The 16951-nt window shown below is 36.1% G+C and overlaps 1 protein-coding gene across 1 annotated transcript in view; it reads right to left on the bottom strand.

Annotated features, from left to right (window-relative positions):
• Positions 1-705: 705 nt before the first annotated feature.
• The window catches only part of LOC306770276 (atrial natriuretic peptide receptor 1-like), a gene marked incomplete at its 3' end in the record, with an annotated part of 30180 nt that continues 13934 nt past the window's right edge, over positions 706-16951 (bottom strand). The window contains exons 6-22 of the mRNA XM_079259123.1: positions 12781-12875; positions 12453-12588; positions 11075-11159; positions 9615-9735; positions 8687-8761; positions 8494-8571; positions 8228-8332; positions 6584-6655; positions 6016-6175; positions 5779-5934; positions 3788-3956; positions 3247-3393; positions 2995-3118; positions 2677-2745; positions 2419-2593; positions 2236-2334; positions 706-854 (exon numbers count right to left, since the gene is read on the bottom strand). Of these exons, the coding sequence (XP_079115249.1) occupies positions 706-854; positions 2236-2334; positions 2419-2593; positions 2677-2745; positions 2995-3118; positions 3247-3393; positions 3788-3956; positions 5779-5934; positions 6016-6175; positions 6584-6655; positions 8228-8332; positions 8494-8571; positions 8687-8761; positions 9615-9735; positions 11075-11159; positions 12453-12588; positions 12781-12875 (2015 nt within the window). The remainder of the gene's footprint in view (positions 855-2235; positions 2335-2418; positions 2594-2676; positions 2746-2994; positions 3119-3246; positions 3394-3787; positions 3957-5778; positions 5935-6015; positions 6176-6583; positions 6656-8227; positions 8333-8493; positions 8572-8686; positions 8762-9614; positions 9736-11074; positions 11160-12452; positions 12589-12780; positions 12876-16951) is intronic.

The raw sequence follows: 16951 nt of genomic DNA, 5'->3' as shown, positions 1-16951 counted from the left end.
CTAAATTTATTCTAATGACTGTATATGATGATAAATGCTCTAACTATACGACGGAAGATGTTTCTGCTAGATTTTATATGGAATTTATGATACTCTTTGTTTCAAGCATACTTTTAGAAATGATGTGGGTTATAAGAAAACAAGACAATTAAATATTGCTGCCTTGACTCACTAGAATAAAAAATACTTGTAAACCTAGTTATTGATATTTTATTAATTTGGAATGCTAACCAGGAAGCATGCTATTCAAATAGAATATTGTGTCATGTTACATTTATGCCAACAAATCACCTTGAATATTAAGTTAAATATTACTTGTTAAAATTAGACAGTGTTATATACTTTTAGAGTGATCAGTCAAACATTTTGCATTTAAACAGCTTGAATGATGAGGTGTTCCCAAGTATTTGGAGAAAAAGACAACAATACAGAAATAACAACACAATATATATTTTATTTACACAACTTTCTTTCAAGATTATTTATTTTACATTTAAACATTCGCCTGTCAGTATATATTTCATTATGGTTTATGTCTAGTGAAACCAGTTCATTTCAGTCAGTTACAGAACTGTAACTGTAAATGATGCCACATGTAACTAACTGAAGAGAAAGGCAGCTTAAAAAAAAGAATCTGTTTTTCCATTCACATCTTATCCATCAAGTTGATCCCTCATAAGTCCTCTGTCAGTCTCTGTTGTTCCTTTATCCATTTTTGTCATACTCCCCTAGCAGCCAGTATGTCCTCATACTACCCTTCCCCTTCACCTCGATCTCTCCTCTGAGTTGTAGCTGGAAGCAGGTGAACTCCTGCAGGACCTGACGAGTTGCTTCAGACACATGAATCTTCAAAGCTGTGAAGACACAAGTGTGTCACACAAATGACTTTAGGCACATCAGGTATTGTAGCATACATGACTTTGCTGCCCCCTCATGTCATTTTCCCGTTCGCACATCCTTAACAACCCTCTTCCATGTCTTCATCCTTCTAACCAGAAATGTAAGCATGAGAGAAAAAGTGTCATAACAACATCAATTTAGAGCCTTCACTTTAAGCTGTTCAATAAATTATAATGTCCGAGAGGGCTTAATCGTCTGGTCATTGTTGTCTTATGCCCACTGCTGTGATTGATAATATTCTGTCAGATGAGAACCAAGCAATAACAGGAATTATCTTCTGAGGAGTCAGAAGGATTTTAGATCTCCTGGTGATCCCCAACAGCTCATGGGCTCAGACTGTTGTGTGTGTAGGAATAGCAGTATCAGATAACTGAGTTTAGACGGCAGATGCAGACCCTGCCATCAGTCTATTGGCAGCATTAGTGACTTTAATTAGGTTCAGGCAGCCCCGGGTAGCCAAAAAAGTTAATTAAAATAAGCAACATGTTCTCTTTAGATGTTCAAACACCGGGTGTGTTGCCACATTTTGGACTACATGTTGCACTGCAGAAGTTGATATGAAAGAAACTATGACTTGTATCAAGAATTGGTTGGCATACTGAGTAAGATAAAGTCTTATGGTTATTTTACTAAGAGATGGGAGCAATGTAGTGTAAGGAGACTCCCAAGTGTTTCACAACCTTTGTTGGATGATAGTCAAAGATACAACTTTTATGTTGACATTGTGTTAAATGTCATAATTAGCTAAGCCGACCAACAGTTTGATCTATAAATATCACAAAATGTGTGCTGAGATTCTGCTATTTCTGCAGTCTGTTCTGGCTATGTTTATGTACTTTGCTGATGTTGAAACATATTCTTTCACAGAAAACAAGCTTTATTCTTGTTTGAGTAAGTTTTTTACCTTTCTTTAAAAAAAGGCTGTGATGTTTTATCTCACATGAAAGAACAGCAGTTCTCACTTGTAGAGTAGAGATGTGGTTCACAGTGATTGATTGATATTTAAAAAGTAAAATAACTAAATTAAAAAAAAAATCTTTTTACTGGAAACCTTTTTTTCTACATTTAATTTGAAGCAAAATGCAACCCAGACTTTACTGCCACCCTCTGATGATCAAACACAGCCTAGTTACCCTGGTCCAAACTAGTTCAGTTCACCATTTTAGCAGTTAGGTGGAAATAAAGATTTTTTATCTTGTGATTACTGTATTTCATTGTGTAACTTTGTTTGTTGTCTCTGACAAATGTCGTGTTTGTTTCCTGACCACAGATGAAAGTGTTTTGGACACAGGAAGCTGATCAGTTTAAAAGTTCCTGTAAGTTCGCAGATCTTACCCTCTCCTGTTGATTCCATGCGTGACGCAGTGTTAACTGTATCTCCAAACAAACAGTACCTGGGCATCTTTAAACCCACCACACCAGTGCACACCGGACCTGAACAACAACAATACTGTCAGTTTGTTACTTGGCATTGTGTAGTTATGATTATTGTTGGAGTATGGTGGTGTTTTGTTGTACCACTATGGATGCCAATGCGGAGCCTCAGTTGCTGGTTAGGTCGATGTCGAATTTTAAAACTCTTTACAGCATCCAGCAGGGCGAGAGACATCCGAGCAACCTCTCGACCGTGAAGTTTACCATTCCTTACTGGCAGACCTGAGACCACCATGTAGGCATCTCCGATGGTTTCCACCTTAAGAAGGGGATTATATGCAGACCTGATTCATACTATTTCTCTACAGTTTAATGTGTTTTTGTAAATAGAGAAGATTTTACCTTGTAAACATCAAAATTGTCAATGATGGCATCAAAGCAAGTGTAGAGATCATTTAATAAAGTCACAACCTAGAGTTGAATAAAAAAAAACACCTCAGCTCAGTGTTTGCTTTTTACTGAAAGCATGTTTGTGTTTTACAATGTTTTTCTTATCAGATTTGCAACAATAAAGAACAACCTGAAATTCAATCTGATCACTGAGTCTGTCAACAGTACAGAAAATACATGATCTGTCCTGCACACCTCTCAAACCACCGGTATATGCAGGTTGTGGCCTACATGAGTTGAATATTCACAGGCAAATGAGGTTTTACCAACCTGCAAGGGTGTGCTCTCAGCAGAGAGAGCAGTAAAGCCGACAATGTCACTGAAGTAGATGGTAACAGAGTCAAAAGCTTCGGCTTGAACCGTTTCACCTCTTTTCAGCTGTTCGGCTACGGAACTGACAGAAACAGAGCCATGACACAAACCAAAGTGCTAAGAAGTGATTAATGTATTACAATATTGTTACTATAATAGCATGCTGTGCAGTTCTAGTCATAATATCCAGAATAATTTCAGCATAGTTACTGTGGCAGTATCTGGTACAGCAGGGCTTCTGCCTTGCGCTTCTCCTCATTATAAGCTTGAGTTCTTTCTTCCACCAGTTCTTCCAGGTTGTTGGCATACTGCTCCATACGGGACAGAAGATTGTCCAAGATGTTGGAGCCATAACCTCTAAAGACAGAAAGACAGCAGTATAGACAGACAAAATGACACACAGGAAGACGCACATGAAGGGAAGAGATATTAAGCTTTCATCTTGAAGTGTCCCACAGTTTTTTGGTCCTAAATTTTTGCTGATTGATGAACCTCTAACAGTTGGACACAACTTTCTTGATATGACAGCAAAACTTATATAATTCTTTCTTATACAGAGCAACTTATTCACAAATATTTAAACTTTATTTGTTTGGTGATTGATCGTAAATACATTATCATAGCCATTCTTTTGTTTTAAAAAAAGAAAAGCAAACACATGAAAAACCATTTTTAACCAGATATAGGCCTAGAGAGAAATTTAACAGAGTAAATTTGGGTGGATTAGGGCATTGGTTTACTGTTTTTACACCTGTGCTGCTTTCTCAGCAGAACTTTAATGGTGTTGAAGTCAGGCCGTTCACTCGGTTCTTCGCTCCAGCAGCGCTGCATCAGGACCCCGAGCTCCTCACTGTGACTGTGGAAGCAGAGGGAGGGACGGAGGGGCGGTACACCACCCTGAATCACTGCCTGGATGATTTCTGGAGCATTGGGCACAGGAAGATCATGTTAAAAACCTATGTAATTAGTTTAAAAAGTCAGAAATAGCATAGGATCTTTATTACAGTATGTTAATTTGTATGCTTAAGAAGGGTTTTTTCATTGTTTTTTTTTTTATTTAGTGTTTAGCTGTATATTGAAGCAGACTACACCCAAGTGGGTTTGATTAGAAGCTTTTTGACTTGTACAGTCTAAGTGTAAGATCTTGAATAGAGCACAATAAACACTTCACCCTGGTTAAAAAGTCCAACACAAGGCACAGACAATGAAATCTAGGATCTTGCGGTAATTCTGGTAATTATTCAAAGCTCTGGTTGCTTTGGACACCAATACACATTTATTTTCAACTCAGATGCTGATGGCATATTTTGTCAGTCAGCATTATTCTTAATCCTTGCTGGATGAAATATCAACTCTTACATTTGACATTAGTAAAAGTCTGTCTGTCCTGTGTGTTTCATCAATGGTATTTTCTTTGTCATCACTTAAAGTTGCATGATTTTAACATCCTACAATCGCTGATTCCTCTGTATATAATTTCATCTACTTGCCTTTGATATTTAAGTCATAGCAACTATAGCATACAAATGAGTGTTCTGTATATTTTTATCTTTCAGATAAGCATGTTGGCTTTTTTTCTTATTACTAATATTTTTAATCTTTTCTTTGAGGTTGATTGGGTTTTTAGCTCCACATCCTGTCATTGAAATACTGTACATTGTCTCTCTATACTTAAACTGAATTTCTGCAAAGATCAATCATCACCTGACTGCAGAATGACTTCGTAAATTCGCCATGTTGACCCAGTTCTGTGAGTCTGAGGTAATGACTTGCTCTGTTGGAACTGCTGCTTGGCTCATGCTGATTTAGAAAATATGAAAATGCTGACAGCAGGATTTATTTAGTGCTGACTGAAGCTTCTAACCACAGATCAGTTTATTCAGGGTAAAGCGATACCGCTCTTTATTGTGATGCTGCACTCTCAGTTCACTGTTAAGATCTATTTACCCTTCTCTGAAGAAATGAGGCGCCATTTAATTAGTTATTTCTTTGTTTTTATGCATGACTCAAATTTAAATCTGATATATGACTATGTCTTTCTGAAATTTTACTCATAAGTATAATTGTTACAAAGCCACATTGTCCACTAGAGGGCATCAGTTATCTATCTAAGATGTATGATGTTACCATATGTTTAGGAACGTTTAATCCATATTGTCTGTATCTATCCAAAGTTGACTCTACAATATTCTTGATGATATCAATGTCATTCAGGTAACTTTGTTCAGCATTTCTTTTCAGAGGCTGCAGGGAGATGTCCGGTCACATGCTGAATGCTATTTTCAGTGCCAAAATAAATTAATAATGCGGCAATGAAATCCACTCAATGAGGTTACAATTCAAGGCTACAAAAAATAAGCATCTAAAGCCTGAGAAACTTGATAAATAAAATTAATCAAGGGTTCATATCTTGAAAGTGTATAGCTACAGAAAAGGAGTGTGAAGTTAGTGTGATCCATAGAGCCATTGTAGCCACAATCCTTTCAATATCCATTGCTGTTAAAGTTACATTTTTTGCTTCAGGAGTTCAGATTAAATGTGGAACATATAAAGTGTGGGTTGATGGTTCCTGAAAGAATCACAGATATGTTAATGTGTTTGCTGACAGGGATTTGTTATCCAGCTGCTTCACAGGAATGTAAATAAACCATTATTGTCATCACACTTGTGTTTCAGCGCAGATAGACTTATGATAAGAGACACTGTGTTCAGGACTCTTCACGTCCTGCCATCCTCACTGACCTTTAGGAGTGAGGGAGTGTGGATCGAGGTAGAAGACTCCTCTGAGCAGAGCCACTTCTTGCAAAATTACACCAAAGCTGTAGACGTCTCCCTTCTGGGTCCCACAGAGAGGTGGACATTCTGTCCTCAGCAGCTCTGGAGCAGTCCACAGTTTACCTGATGGGTAATTTGTAATATGAAATTAATGATTTAGTTTCTTGTAAATATGGCAATTTACAAGCAGAAAGAGCATCATACTTGCGTAGAAAGCATGTATATCTTCAGGGCAAGTGTTGGTACGGAGGCTCTGCAGTCCATAATCTGTGATCTTCAGGACGAAGCGGCTGTCCACCACACAGTTGGATGATTTAAGGTTACCATGGGAGATGATGACACTGTTGTGGAGGAATGCCATACCCTGAAAAACAAACGCAAACAGACAAATATACTAAAAAGATAAGTAACAATGGTGAACAATTTAAATAAATCTGAAATAATTTAAAATAAATTATACAGAGATTAGAGATAGAGACCAGACAGTCAAATTCACTGTTTAACATCTGGTTGTTTGTTTTCCATCCTAATTGTTTTGTTTTTATGCTTGAGTTGTTTTATTGTTGGACGAGCATACAATGTAGTCAATATAAGTACAATAATACCAGAGACAACAGGATTAAAAAACAAAACCTACAGAAAGCAGGAAACAGCTCACAGTCAAAGAGCATGAATGATACAAAATCCACTCCTGGGATCTGATTGACAAATGCTGTTTACAGATGTCCAACAACCAACAGACTGCTGCATAGCCTGACAGGAGACCTGTTACCTTGACAATATCATTGATGAGGGAGTATCTGAACATCCAGTCCAAAGTGATGCTGTCGCTCTCCATCAGGTCCTGAAGAAGCACACAAAAATTGGTCAAACGGGATAAGTGGGAATCCTCACTGATATAAAACATCTTTTTATTTCAATTTACTTATTTATTTTAGTTACTTATTACAACAGAAACAGTGCACATTAATGAACACTAATGTGTAAATATGTCAAATTTGTGAAAATGGTTCATTTCCTTCTTTTCTTCCTCCTAAATATTACAAAAAAAAGCACAACATAAATACATACAATAACATAATGTAGATTTTAACCCCATTATTGCACAATCTATATGATGAAATAAATTATAGCAATATATAAAGTATGACTGTACTTAACCTGACACACCACCTAAAAAGTAATTGTGTGTTACTTATACAGTTATATATATATATATATATATATATATATATATATATATATATATATATATATATATATATATATATATATATATACACATACATACATATATATATATATATATATACACATATATATATATATATATATATATACATATATATATATATATATATATATATATATATATACACATATATATATATATATATATATATATATATATATATATATATATATATATATATATATATATATATATATATATATATATATATATATATATATATCTGATTGGACCCTGAAAAGGTGTTTAGGTGTCACTTAACTACATGAAGACTAAAACTCACTTTGACTGAAGGCATTGAGCTTAAATTTTGACCTAAATCAGATTCCATCTTGAAACTTCAAACCTAGACATTTCTGCCCCATGATATTTCTAAAATGTAAGGATATATCTGCAAAATCTGTATGTGTCTGCTCTTTGAGGATATATCTGCACTGTCAGAACATTTTTGTCTGGAGAAGATTTTTGTGCAAATTTAAAATCTCTTCTGCACTGTTAGAGCAAAACAAGGGAATGTCTCTGCTCTGACAGTTGTTCATCTATAGTACAGAAAACACCTTCCTCCTCTCAGGGCAGAAAATAACTCATACAGCTCTTAAATCCAGCGGTCATCTGGCAACAACCCTACACAGCCCACATCAGCCCACTGCAGGCTGACATATCTTCTCATGTTGCTAGGTTACAGCACCAGGAGGTTGCTAGGTTACAGCACTGACAGATAAGTATAACTAAAAGTGAAACAAACATCTGATGCATAAAGAATTGTTGGAAGGGATCTGGATTAAAAACCTGGAGTTAGTGGTTCATTTAAGCTTTTTGTTTTGGCTATAGGGTAAAAGCAATTTTGAAAGATAATGTAGGGTTATTTATAGTTGATAGAGGGGTATTGATGTTTGATAATTGATCAGTGGTCAATTGATAAAAAAAAAAAGGTTGATGAAGGGGTATTGATTGATCAAAGAGGTGAAATCAACACATATGAAATGTTATCAAGGCTTGTTAAAAGGAGGATGAACATCACAGTACTTATTGTATGATGGATAGATGATTATTCAGTACTGCTCATGTCTGATGAATTGATACTGATGGGCAGCAAATAGAAGGAGACTGACAGCTGATACTTGGAACACTAAGTTCCTAGATCCAGAGTTGCATGTGATGTACCTGAAGGCTTCCCCTAGGACAATACTCAGTGATGATACACATGTTTGGTGGGTCAATGCAGGCACCAATGAAGCGAGTCAGGTGTTCATTATGAACATCTCGCATCTGTTAAAAAAAAACCACATAGGCTGCAGGTTCAAATCACACCAAAACTCCCAGCACATAAGATGTTGGGCAGTAACCCAGAAATTTACATAAAGTTGCCAATGAAACAAGAGGAAAGACAAGATAGTCATTTGCATTGACAGCTTCTTGAATGTTCTTACATGTTTCAGTTCAAATAGGATCTTCCTTGTCAGTTCAATTCGTTTCTTGTTGATATACTTGATCGCTACAAGATTTCCCTAAAAATGGCAGAATGGGAAAGGTTTTTTTTTTTTTACTCATAACATAGTATTGTCAAAGTCCCTTCAGAAACATGCAATACTACTGTTAGAGTGGTGCAAGTCTGTAACAGACCTTGTAGTAACCAGTCTTGGTGTAGATCTGAATGTGTCCCTCCATGGTCATCAGGGAGCCATAGTTGGATCCTTTCTGTAGAGAAGCAACACAAACTTAAGTGGAATATTTCCATTTCAGTTTTAGCCACTTGGTCAGATTGTTACTTTGAATTGAAATGTTTGCTGTTTTACGCTGTTTTACGTAGCATGAGCATATCTGAAGCCTGATTGAAATTTCTCTGCACTTAACAGGAAAAAAAGCCAAAAATCAATTGAAAAATGGGAAAAAAAATTTGGTGGCTCTTACATATACTGTGGCTGTTATTTCATTGAATACTATCCAACCACAAGATACTACATCTTAACTACCATTTATTCATAAATTGAAATTTGTTCCATTACTAAGACAGTAAGGCATTTTTCTGACTTTCTGGTTGGGTTTAGAAAATAACAACACTTTGGTAGGGTTACCAGTTATCATGGTTTGAACTAAAATAGATTATTATTTAGATGCATCTATTGCCATTAAAGACGCCAGTTTTATCCTTCACATGCAGTTGATCTTCTAACCACTAGAAGTTGCATAGACACACAATTACATGCCTGAATGTCTGAAGAAAAAAAAGTGAATGGGTACATATTAGTGGAAATATCTGCTAACATCCACATCTGATTAAGAAATAATCATATACTGTATTTTCTTATTAATAATTGTTAAAATATTGTCCATTCATTTGGGTTTTTTTTCTTTTTTTTTTTTTTTTTTTTTTTTTACTTTCATCTTCTTTCTTTTTAATGTTTTATATTAAGTTGACAGTTTAGTTGTAACCAGACTTCAAGACACTCCAGTAATCATCTATGAGCAACAAAAACAAACAAACCGGTAAAGCAATGGATCATGCAAACATACATTTAAACTTAGTCTTGAGTGAGAATATATATGTTACCAAAGATAGGGTGAGCCTGCTGCATGTTCGCTTCAGAACTTTATCCAAGTTGCTCATCTGGATGTCGTCCCAGGAAACTCTCCATAGCTGAGCTGCCAGCTCACTCTCTAGCTTCAACTTCCTATTTGACAAACAGGAGGACAGGTGTGTGTGTGTGTGTGTGTGTGTGTGTGTGTGTGTGTGTGTGTGTGTGTGTGTGTGTGTGTGTTGGCAGAGTTGGTGTATAGGTGTGTTAAAAAATAAATGAGTAAGAAAAAAAACAATGAGACGAGAGTGAAAAACAAGGAAGTGTTAAGTGAGTGTATCAGCGAGATAGAAACAGAAACAGTGGACATTAAAGAGTGTGTGTATTTGTGTGTGTGTGTGTGTGTGTGTGTGTGTGTGTGTGTGTGTGTGTGTGTGTGTGTGTGACAAACAAGACTGCATCAAACTACAGAGAATGAGAGAGGTGCCAAGATGGCTTCTCTTTTCAGCATTCAGCCTAATCATGGTGATTCTCTTTCCTTGTGCTGTTGTCATAACATATTAAAAGTACTTATAAACATGAACAAATTACTCTTGAATTACTAGTTTTTATCATTATAAATGTATTTCATTTTTAAAGGACTCACAAACATCTGATGTTTTTGCTTCACAGATACGTTTATTCACACTTAATAATAAAAAAAAAGGAAAAGAGAAGATAACTGAATGCCGGATTTCATTTTGATTTGCCTTAAGCAGGATGATTCACTCAGCCTGAGTTTGCGTGATTCACTTTGTTCTTAATCCCTTGTGCTGATTTATTTGTACAAAGATTACACCACACAGATTATAAACAGGCTCACTAACAAATATTAATAAACCTACAAGTGTGCTATGCTAATAAACTAAGAACAACACAATACAAGTTGCGTGCAAATAGGGCAGAATATATTTGTATCATCAAAACCTTTTATCACTTTTTATGCACATGCAGAGGGGGTTTGTGACTGAGGCTCGTGTGCAAAGCTTCTAGAAAAGTCAGTGCATTTTTAAAAGGTCAGAAATTTCTGACTGTGTGTCTAAGGAAATTGCAAAAGACAGATCTTTTTAAATATTTGTTTAAATACTAATTCTCCATCCACTCATTCTTGGCCTCGATGTGATCTCTCTATTATTAAAGAAAGAAAGAATGGAAGAGAATGTGTAGACATAAGGCGGGGAAGGACGACAGGAGAAAAAATAAAAATAAAATGGAGAAAGAGAGAAAAAAAAGGGAGAGAGAGACAGAGGTGCTGTGAGAGCCTGAACCACCAGAAATCAGGGTGTGCTCTTGTGCATCTATCTTTGTGAGGACCGATTTAAGTTTAAGACTTCAGAATGTGGACATTTATGTGAGGTGACGACAGTTTGGACCTCATGTATTACCACAGATGCTCAAAGGGTTGTGAGTGAGGGTTTATCAAAATAATTGTGAGCATACTGTATGTCTGGCTCACCTGTAGATAAAGATGGTGATGGTAACAATGATGACAAAGACAAAGCAGATTACCATGGCAACCATCTGATGCATCGTAACTGTACCTGTGTGGGTGAGAAGCAAAGGAAGTTTTGATCAGAATTTGCAGGCACTTTTCACTTTACGTGTGTATTACCTATCACGTGTTGAAAGAGACATTTTCCCATTGCATGACAAATAATGTCTTGTTTTGAACTGGAGGGCTGCAAGAGCTGTGATTTGTTGTGATTGACCTCTTTTACCTGAACTTTTTTGTTCAACATTGGTATTTATTTATCACAATGACTACAGCCACTGAGGCCTGAGAAGTTCCTGTAATTCTTTTTGTGTTTTATAAGGCTATAATGGCAAGGAAAATGTGTATACCTTTAATGTAATTTGTGAAATCACATTGTGGAAATCCTCTCATGTGTCCATGAAGATATTTATAACAAGTAAATGTGTCCATAAATTGGCTCTAGGTGTGATGTCTTCAGTTGTTTTGGGGCAGTAAACATGCATCCATGATTGTGTCTGTAAGTATTCTCATAATCTGTACATGTCTCTAAAGTTTGTATGTGTGTATGTAAGTACATTCATAATCTGTATTTCTGCCTAGGCGTGTTTGAAGTTTGTGTCTGCAGCTGTACATGTTTTATGTAGTTTTTACAGTATTTGTGCATGCAGATAAATAGTCTGTATTTGTGTATCTGTATGCTTGTATTCCAAAAATGTATCTGTGCAAAGTAAATTTATGTCTATTAATTTTTAAGGTGATGTGTCTTTTAGTTGTATTTAAAGTTGTATTTTAGAGATGATAACTTTAGTTTCCTTGGTGAATTTAAATTTGAAAGTTAATAATTGAGGTATTTATTTTACATTAGACACTTGAACTTTATTGAACCTGGAGGGAGAGATATGATGCCATCACTTTACAACCTAATATTGTCTGCATAAAAGGTGCATGCGATGGATATGTGTGTGTGTGTGAATGTGAGGAGTGTTGTTATAGTTGTTGTTTTCTTTGTATGTATATAAAACTTGAAAATAAATAAAAAATATTTGGAAAACAAAGTTGCATTTGGGGTCAGTAAATGTGTCTATACACAAAGTATGTAAGTAGTCTTCAAGTGTGTCTCCAGGGCTGTCTATACGTATACCTGTTGTGTAGATTTGCAATGACCAGTATCAATTGTCCATACTTGTACTGTGGTCAGTAGCTGTTTGCCTTTTTGTATGTTTCTACAGTGTGTCTAAAAGTGTTTCATCTTGTTTAGATGTGTTTACACATGTGTCTTTTTCTGGATCAATGGTTGTGTTGGTAGTTTGTAGTTGCCCCTCGATCTATGTCGGTATATGTCCGTGGGCTGCATTCGTACGTGTGAGGCAGGCTGGGTTGTCATTCTTGAAGCCACACTTGGGCACATCTGGAGGTGGAGAGCCTCCAGGCCACTGGAAGTTCAGACCTTTCTGCATGACTAGGTGTTTTAAACTGCTGTTATAGATGCACACCACCTGAAAGCACACACAGCAGCAAACAACTGAAGTCACCATTGCTATCCAACAGTCTGTGCTTCATGTGTCAGTTTGTATGATTGTTTCCCCTCAGCCAATATCAACAGATCATGGCTGAAAATATTCCACCAGTTAAGCACCATCTTGTTGTTGCTGTATCATAGTGATGAAATTATGTGGTTAGGATTTTACCTGAAACTCTCCAGACTCTAGATCTGTCATGTCCCACATAGAAAAGTCGATCTCTCTGTCTCCCAACTCGTCCATCTCCACCATTCCCGTCACCCCTGCAGAAACGCCATGTGTTGGTTGCCATGCTTTGAATTATTGCCAAAAGTAAACATATTGTTTTATTTCTCTTCCACACACATTTTTATCTGTATCGAAAGTATTTGTGAACCGTAGCTTTGCAAAGATTAAAAAATAACACAGAGTGAATGAATGTTGTTTTTGGCTTTGTTGATTTCAGTCGAACTAACTGACAAAAACCAGGATTGCAACTAAAAATATGGGGAAGGGGGTGTTAGGGTGTGTGTGTTTGTGTGTGTGGGAGAGGGAGGTGGTGTCACGTTTCAGGTATGAGGGTGGGAACAAGATACTGCTTGCAAAAACATTCAAAACTCCAGATTTTAATTTTGATGAGATGTAGCTTTAATTGTCAACCTTTAGCACATTATAAGAATTATCATTGTACTGCTTTACTTTCTGTTCACAGACTGAATAGCACACACATCCTTGTGTGCCAGGTCTCAATATTTATCTATGTTAAGTGCTAATATTTACACCTAAAATCCAAAATCTGATGGCACTTATTGATCTAAAACTATTTTATACACTGTTTCATACTGTTCATTATTAACACTTTGGCAGTGGTTTGTTTACACTGTATAGCCTACCCATTGAATAAGATGTTTAATAGATTAAATAAACAAATTAAGAAAAACTACTTTAAACTTTTGCTTGGTGACTGTCTTCTGTCTTGTTCATGCCTTTTTTCTAAGAAGATAATCACAGCTCACTGAAGCTGAGGCTGTTTTTCTTTTTGGGGTTTTTTTCCCCCCACTTTTTAAAATTTGCATTATTTTCTGGGTCATGTCCATCCAGCCAAAGTCTGGAAGCCAATTAAATCACACAAATCCCAATCCTGCATGTATGTGGAGGGTAACTGTGAGCCTGATAAGCAGCAGGAGAGAAAGTCTATATAAGGAGTCAGTCAACTGCAGACCAGGCTTTTTTCCTAAAAAATAATCAATACGGAGCTTTGGGTTTTCATCGCAGCAGATTTCATTTAAAAAAACTAATGATAGTCTTTACCGTTGTTTCCACGAAAAACAAACATCCATTATGGGATAAGAATAAAAGGATGCAAACATACAACCAGGCTGTTTTACATGTGTTGCACAAATTTGTTTGTTCAATCATTTCCTAAACCATTTCGTCCAATTCAGGGTTGCAGGGGCTGGAGCCTTTTCCAGCAGTCACTACCAATATTGTACATAACTGTTGTAAATTTTTATTTTACACTTGCAAAATCCAAATTAGTTTGCACAGTAACCGACCACTGTTGCCTGATTATTGCAAAAAATATCTTCATAACCTTGCTGCTCTATGATCCAGAACACACAGATGAGATTCCTTCAGTGTTTTTGTGGGAGTTTTCTATCTGAAGCTGTAGTAATTCTAGAGAAATGTAAGTGCCTCAATTAGCTTTTGGGAATCAAGGCTTTTCTTTACTTTTCTTTTCTATTCCTTTCTTTTCAGAACTAAATGCTAGTTTCTAGGAAAGCTTGTAGGACCATGTGTCTTTGCATGCTGGATTTTTGTCCAGGAACTTATATCACACAATATGTCTCCTTGGTGGAGTTGCTTTAAAAGCAGGAGTCTAAAAACCAAGCCTTGTGGTACACCACTATGTGCAAAAACCTTTGATTGTCAGTTCAACAATTTGTAGAGGAGTAGGATATTTTTCTGAAATATATTTTATGATCAAGTAAATTGTAATGAACAGCACAGAGATGTAGTCTCTCGTTGTATGTCTGAATTGCTGTTTTCATCAAAACCCTCTGATTTCAAATGATAAGATTTAGCTGAACTAAGCCTCTAACCAGCTTCAATCCCGCTGTATTACTATAAAAACTAAACATCTGTATTACCATGTCTGGTTTTAAGCAGGCCCACAGATAAAAGCACTGCCACTACCAAGTCACACTAATCACAACCAAGGCTAATAGTGGAGTATTACAAATTTTGTCTTATTGGTTACGTTGTCCTACGATGGACTGGCGAGCGTCCAAGGTGTACCCTGCCTTTCGCCCAAAGACGGCTGGGATAGGCTCCAGCTTCCCAGTGACCCTTAATTGGACTAAGTGGTTAGGATAATGAAAGAATGAATGAATGCTTACATTGTTGATAGCAACATTAGCAATAATACTTTTAGAAATGTTAGGGCAATTGATTCATAGTGATGAACCCTTGATATATTAATGTATTTAACTAATAAACTGAGGAAAAGAAAAAAAGATATTCCATGCAAGATGATTCAGCATTACTGCAACACTATGAAGCAGCATACTTATCATGCACAGGAACAACGTCTTCAAGTGAACAACCCATTAAAAAAATCATGTTACAAAGCCATTTGTGAGACACATTGGCACTACATTTCACTAAGTTACAGTTTAGCTTCTATGATAGCAGGAAGAAAATGTCGAGGCCATCAGATTAGGAAACTGGCTACAAACAAAGACCCAGCAGGTAACTAGCACTCACCAACCACAGCACAGAAATAGAGCTATCACGTTATCAAAAAGTCATATTTTTAAAAAATGTCAACACTTAAAAGTTACTTTGATTAAACTAGTGCATCAATCAGCTCAATAGAGAACTAGATAATGAAATAAATGTATGAAATTCATTTTAGAGTTTAGTCCACTACTGGAACACAAGCCGGGCATTTAAAGCACGTAGTTGTTGCATTGTTGATCTTGTAGAGCCTATGTTGCCAGTTCAAACAGCATCAATCTTTCCCTTTCTGACGCACATGCCCAGAGATTGATGGATGCTGACTGAGTTTCAGTGTGTGTTGGTGGATAAAAGCAGTTCAATCTAATAAAGAGCAGACAGAACACCCTGTTTATCAGCAGCATCAACACACTGAAAGACACACTGACACAACAAGGGTGTGTTTTTGTGGTTCAAAGTCCAGTCCCTGATTTAATTATGTCGCAGTTTAGGTTTAAATTTGGTTCCCGTATATGGGATATATTTAAGTATCTGTTTCTGACGCATGCATAGTAAATACTGGTATCTGTTTACCAAATTGATAAATAATGTGCCCTTTACCAGTGTATGCATTTTAAATATTTATATACTTAACTAAAAACAGAACTGGTTGCTCCAGTTTTCAGTTTGAAGAGGTCTGACTAATTCTCTTTTCAACTCTGACCTGCTTTGGGTCTCTAACAAAAGGCAAAACTAGAGCGACAATTAACAATCAGTAATCAATCAGTAATTAGTCAAGGAGGAGTTGCTAAAGTCACTAATTCAACCAGACAAAACTAAATTTAATTCTTAACATTTAAAAAAAAAAAAAGAAGTTTAGATTATTTTTATCTGGTTTTAGTTTAGTTTTGTCCAGTTTTCTCCGCCCCAAACCAGTAATAAAAGTGCTTTGAGAATAACTTAACTAAACTGAACTGAACCAAACTGGTTCATTATACATAATCAAAATGGAAATTAAATAATTCAGTGGATTTGAACTAAATTGAATTGAATTGAATTGAATTGAATTGAATTTTATTGTTCTTTACGCCAGTATTTGGTGGCCATGTTTATTGTTAAAACAGAACCATTTCTTAGTTCATTACAGTTTTTTGTAATTAGCCTAAATCTGAAACATAAATTGACTGTTTTGCCCCCACTCAATTTTGTCCAATTTAAGGTCTCAAAATAAAATGCATAAAAAATTAAAGTTGTTATGTTTATATCATCCCAGCTAAAATCTGAGTTAAAAAATACAATCTTATTAATATTCTTAGAAAATTATTTTGTTTGGCTGATCTGAAGAGAAGTTGTGTTTCTTTGTGTTCACCCTCATATTTAATGATGGTTATGATGACTTGATATTTGATGACAGTGCAACTATTAACAGATTTATGTCCCCATATTATCAGTAAAACCCACATGCAATGATTGAATTAGTGATCATCCCCAGCTGAGTCCTACTGTCAGCGTGTCACTTCCTGTGATGGACAACCACTTACTGTGGGCGTTTGTCCCTCACACTTGTGCCTTTCCTTTGTCATCTGTGTCATCATCTGCTATAATGATCTTCCTTGTCCCCATTATCCTTCTTTGTCTTGGT

The sequence above is a fragment of the Telmatherina bonti genome (assembly GCF_933228915.1).
Source record: "Telmatherina bonti genome assembly, chromosome: 19".
NCBI classification, from domain to species: Eukaryota; Metazoa; Chordata; class Actinopteri; order Atheriniformes; family Telmatherinidae; genus Telmatherina; species Telmatherina bonti.
Note: the sequence above shows the minus strand (reverse complement) of the source record. Positions and strands in the feature narration are given on the sequence as shown.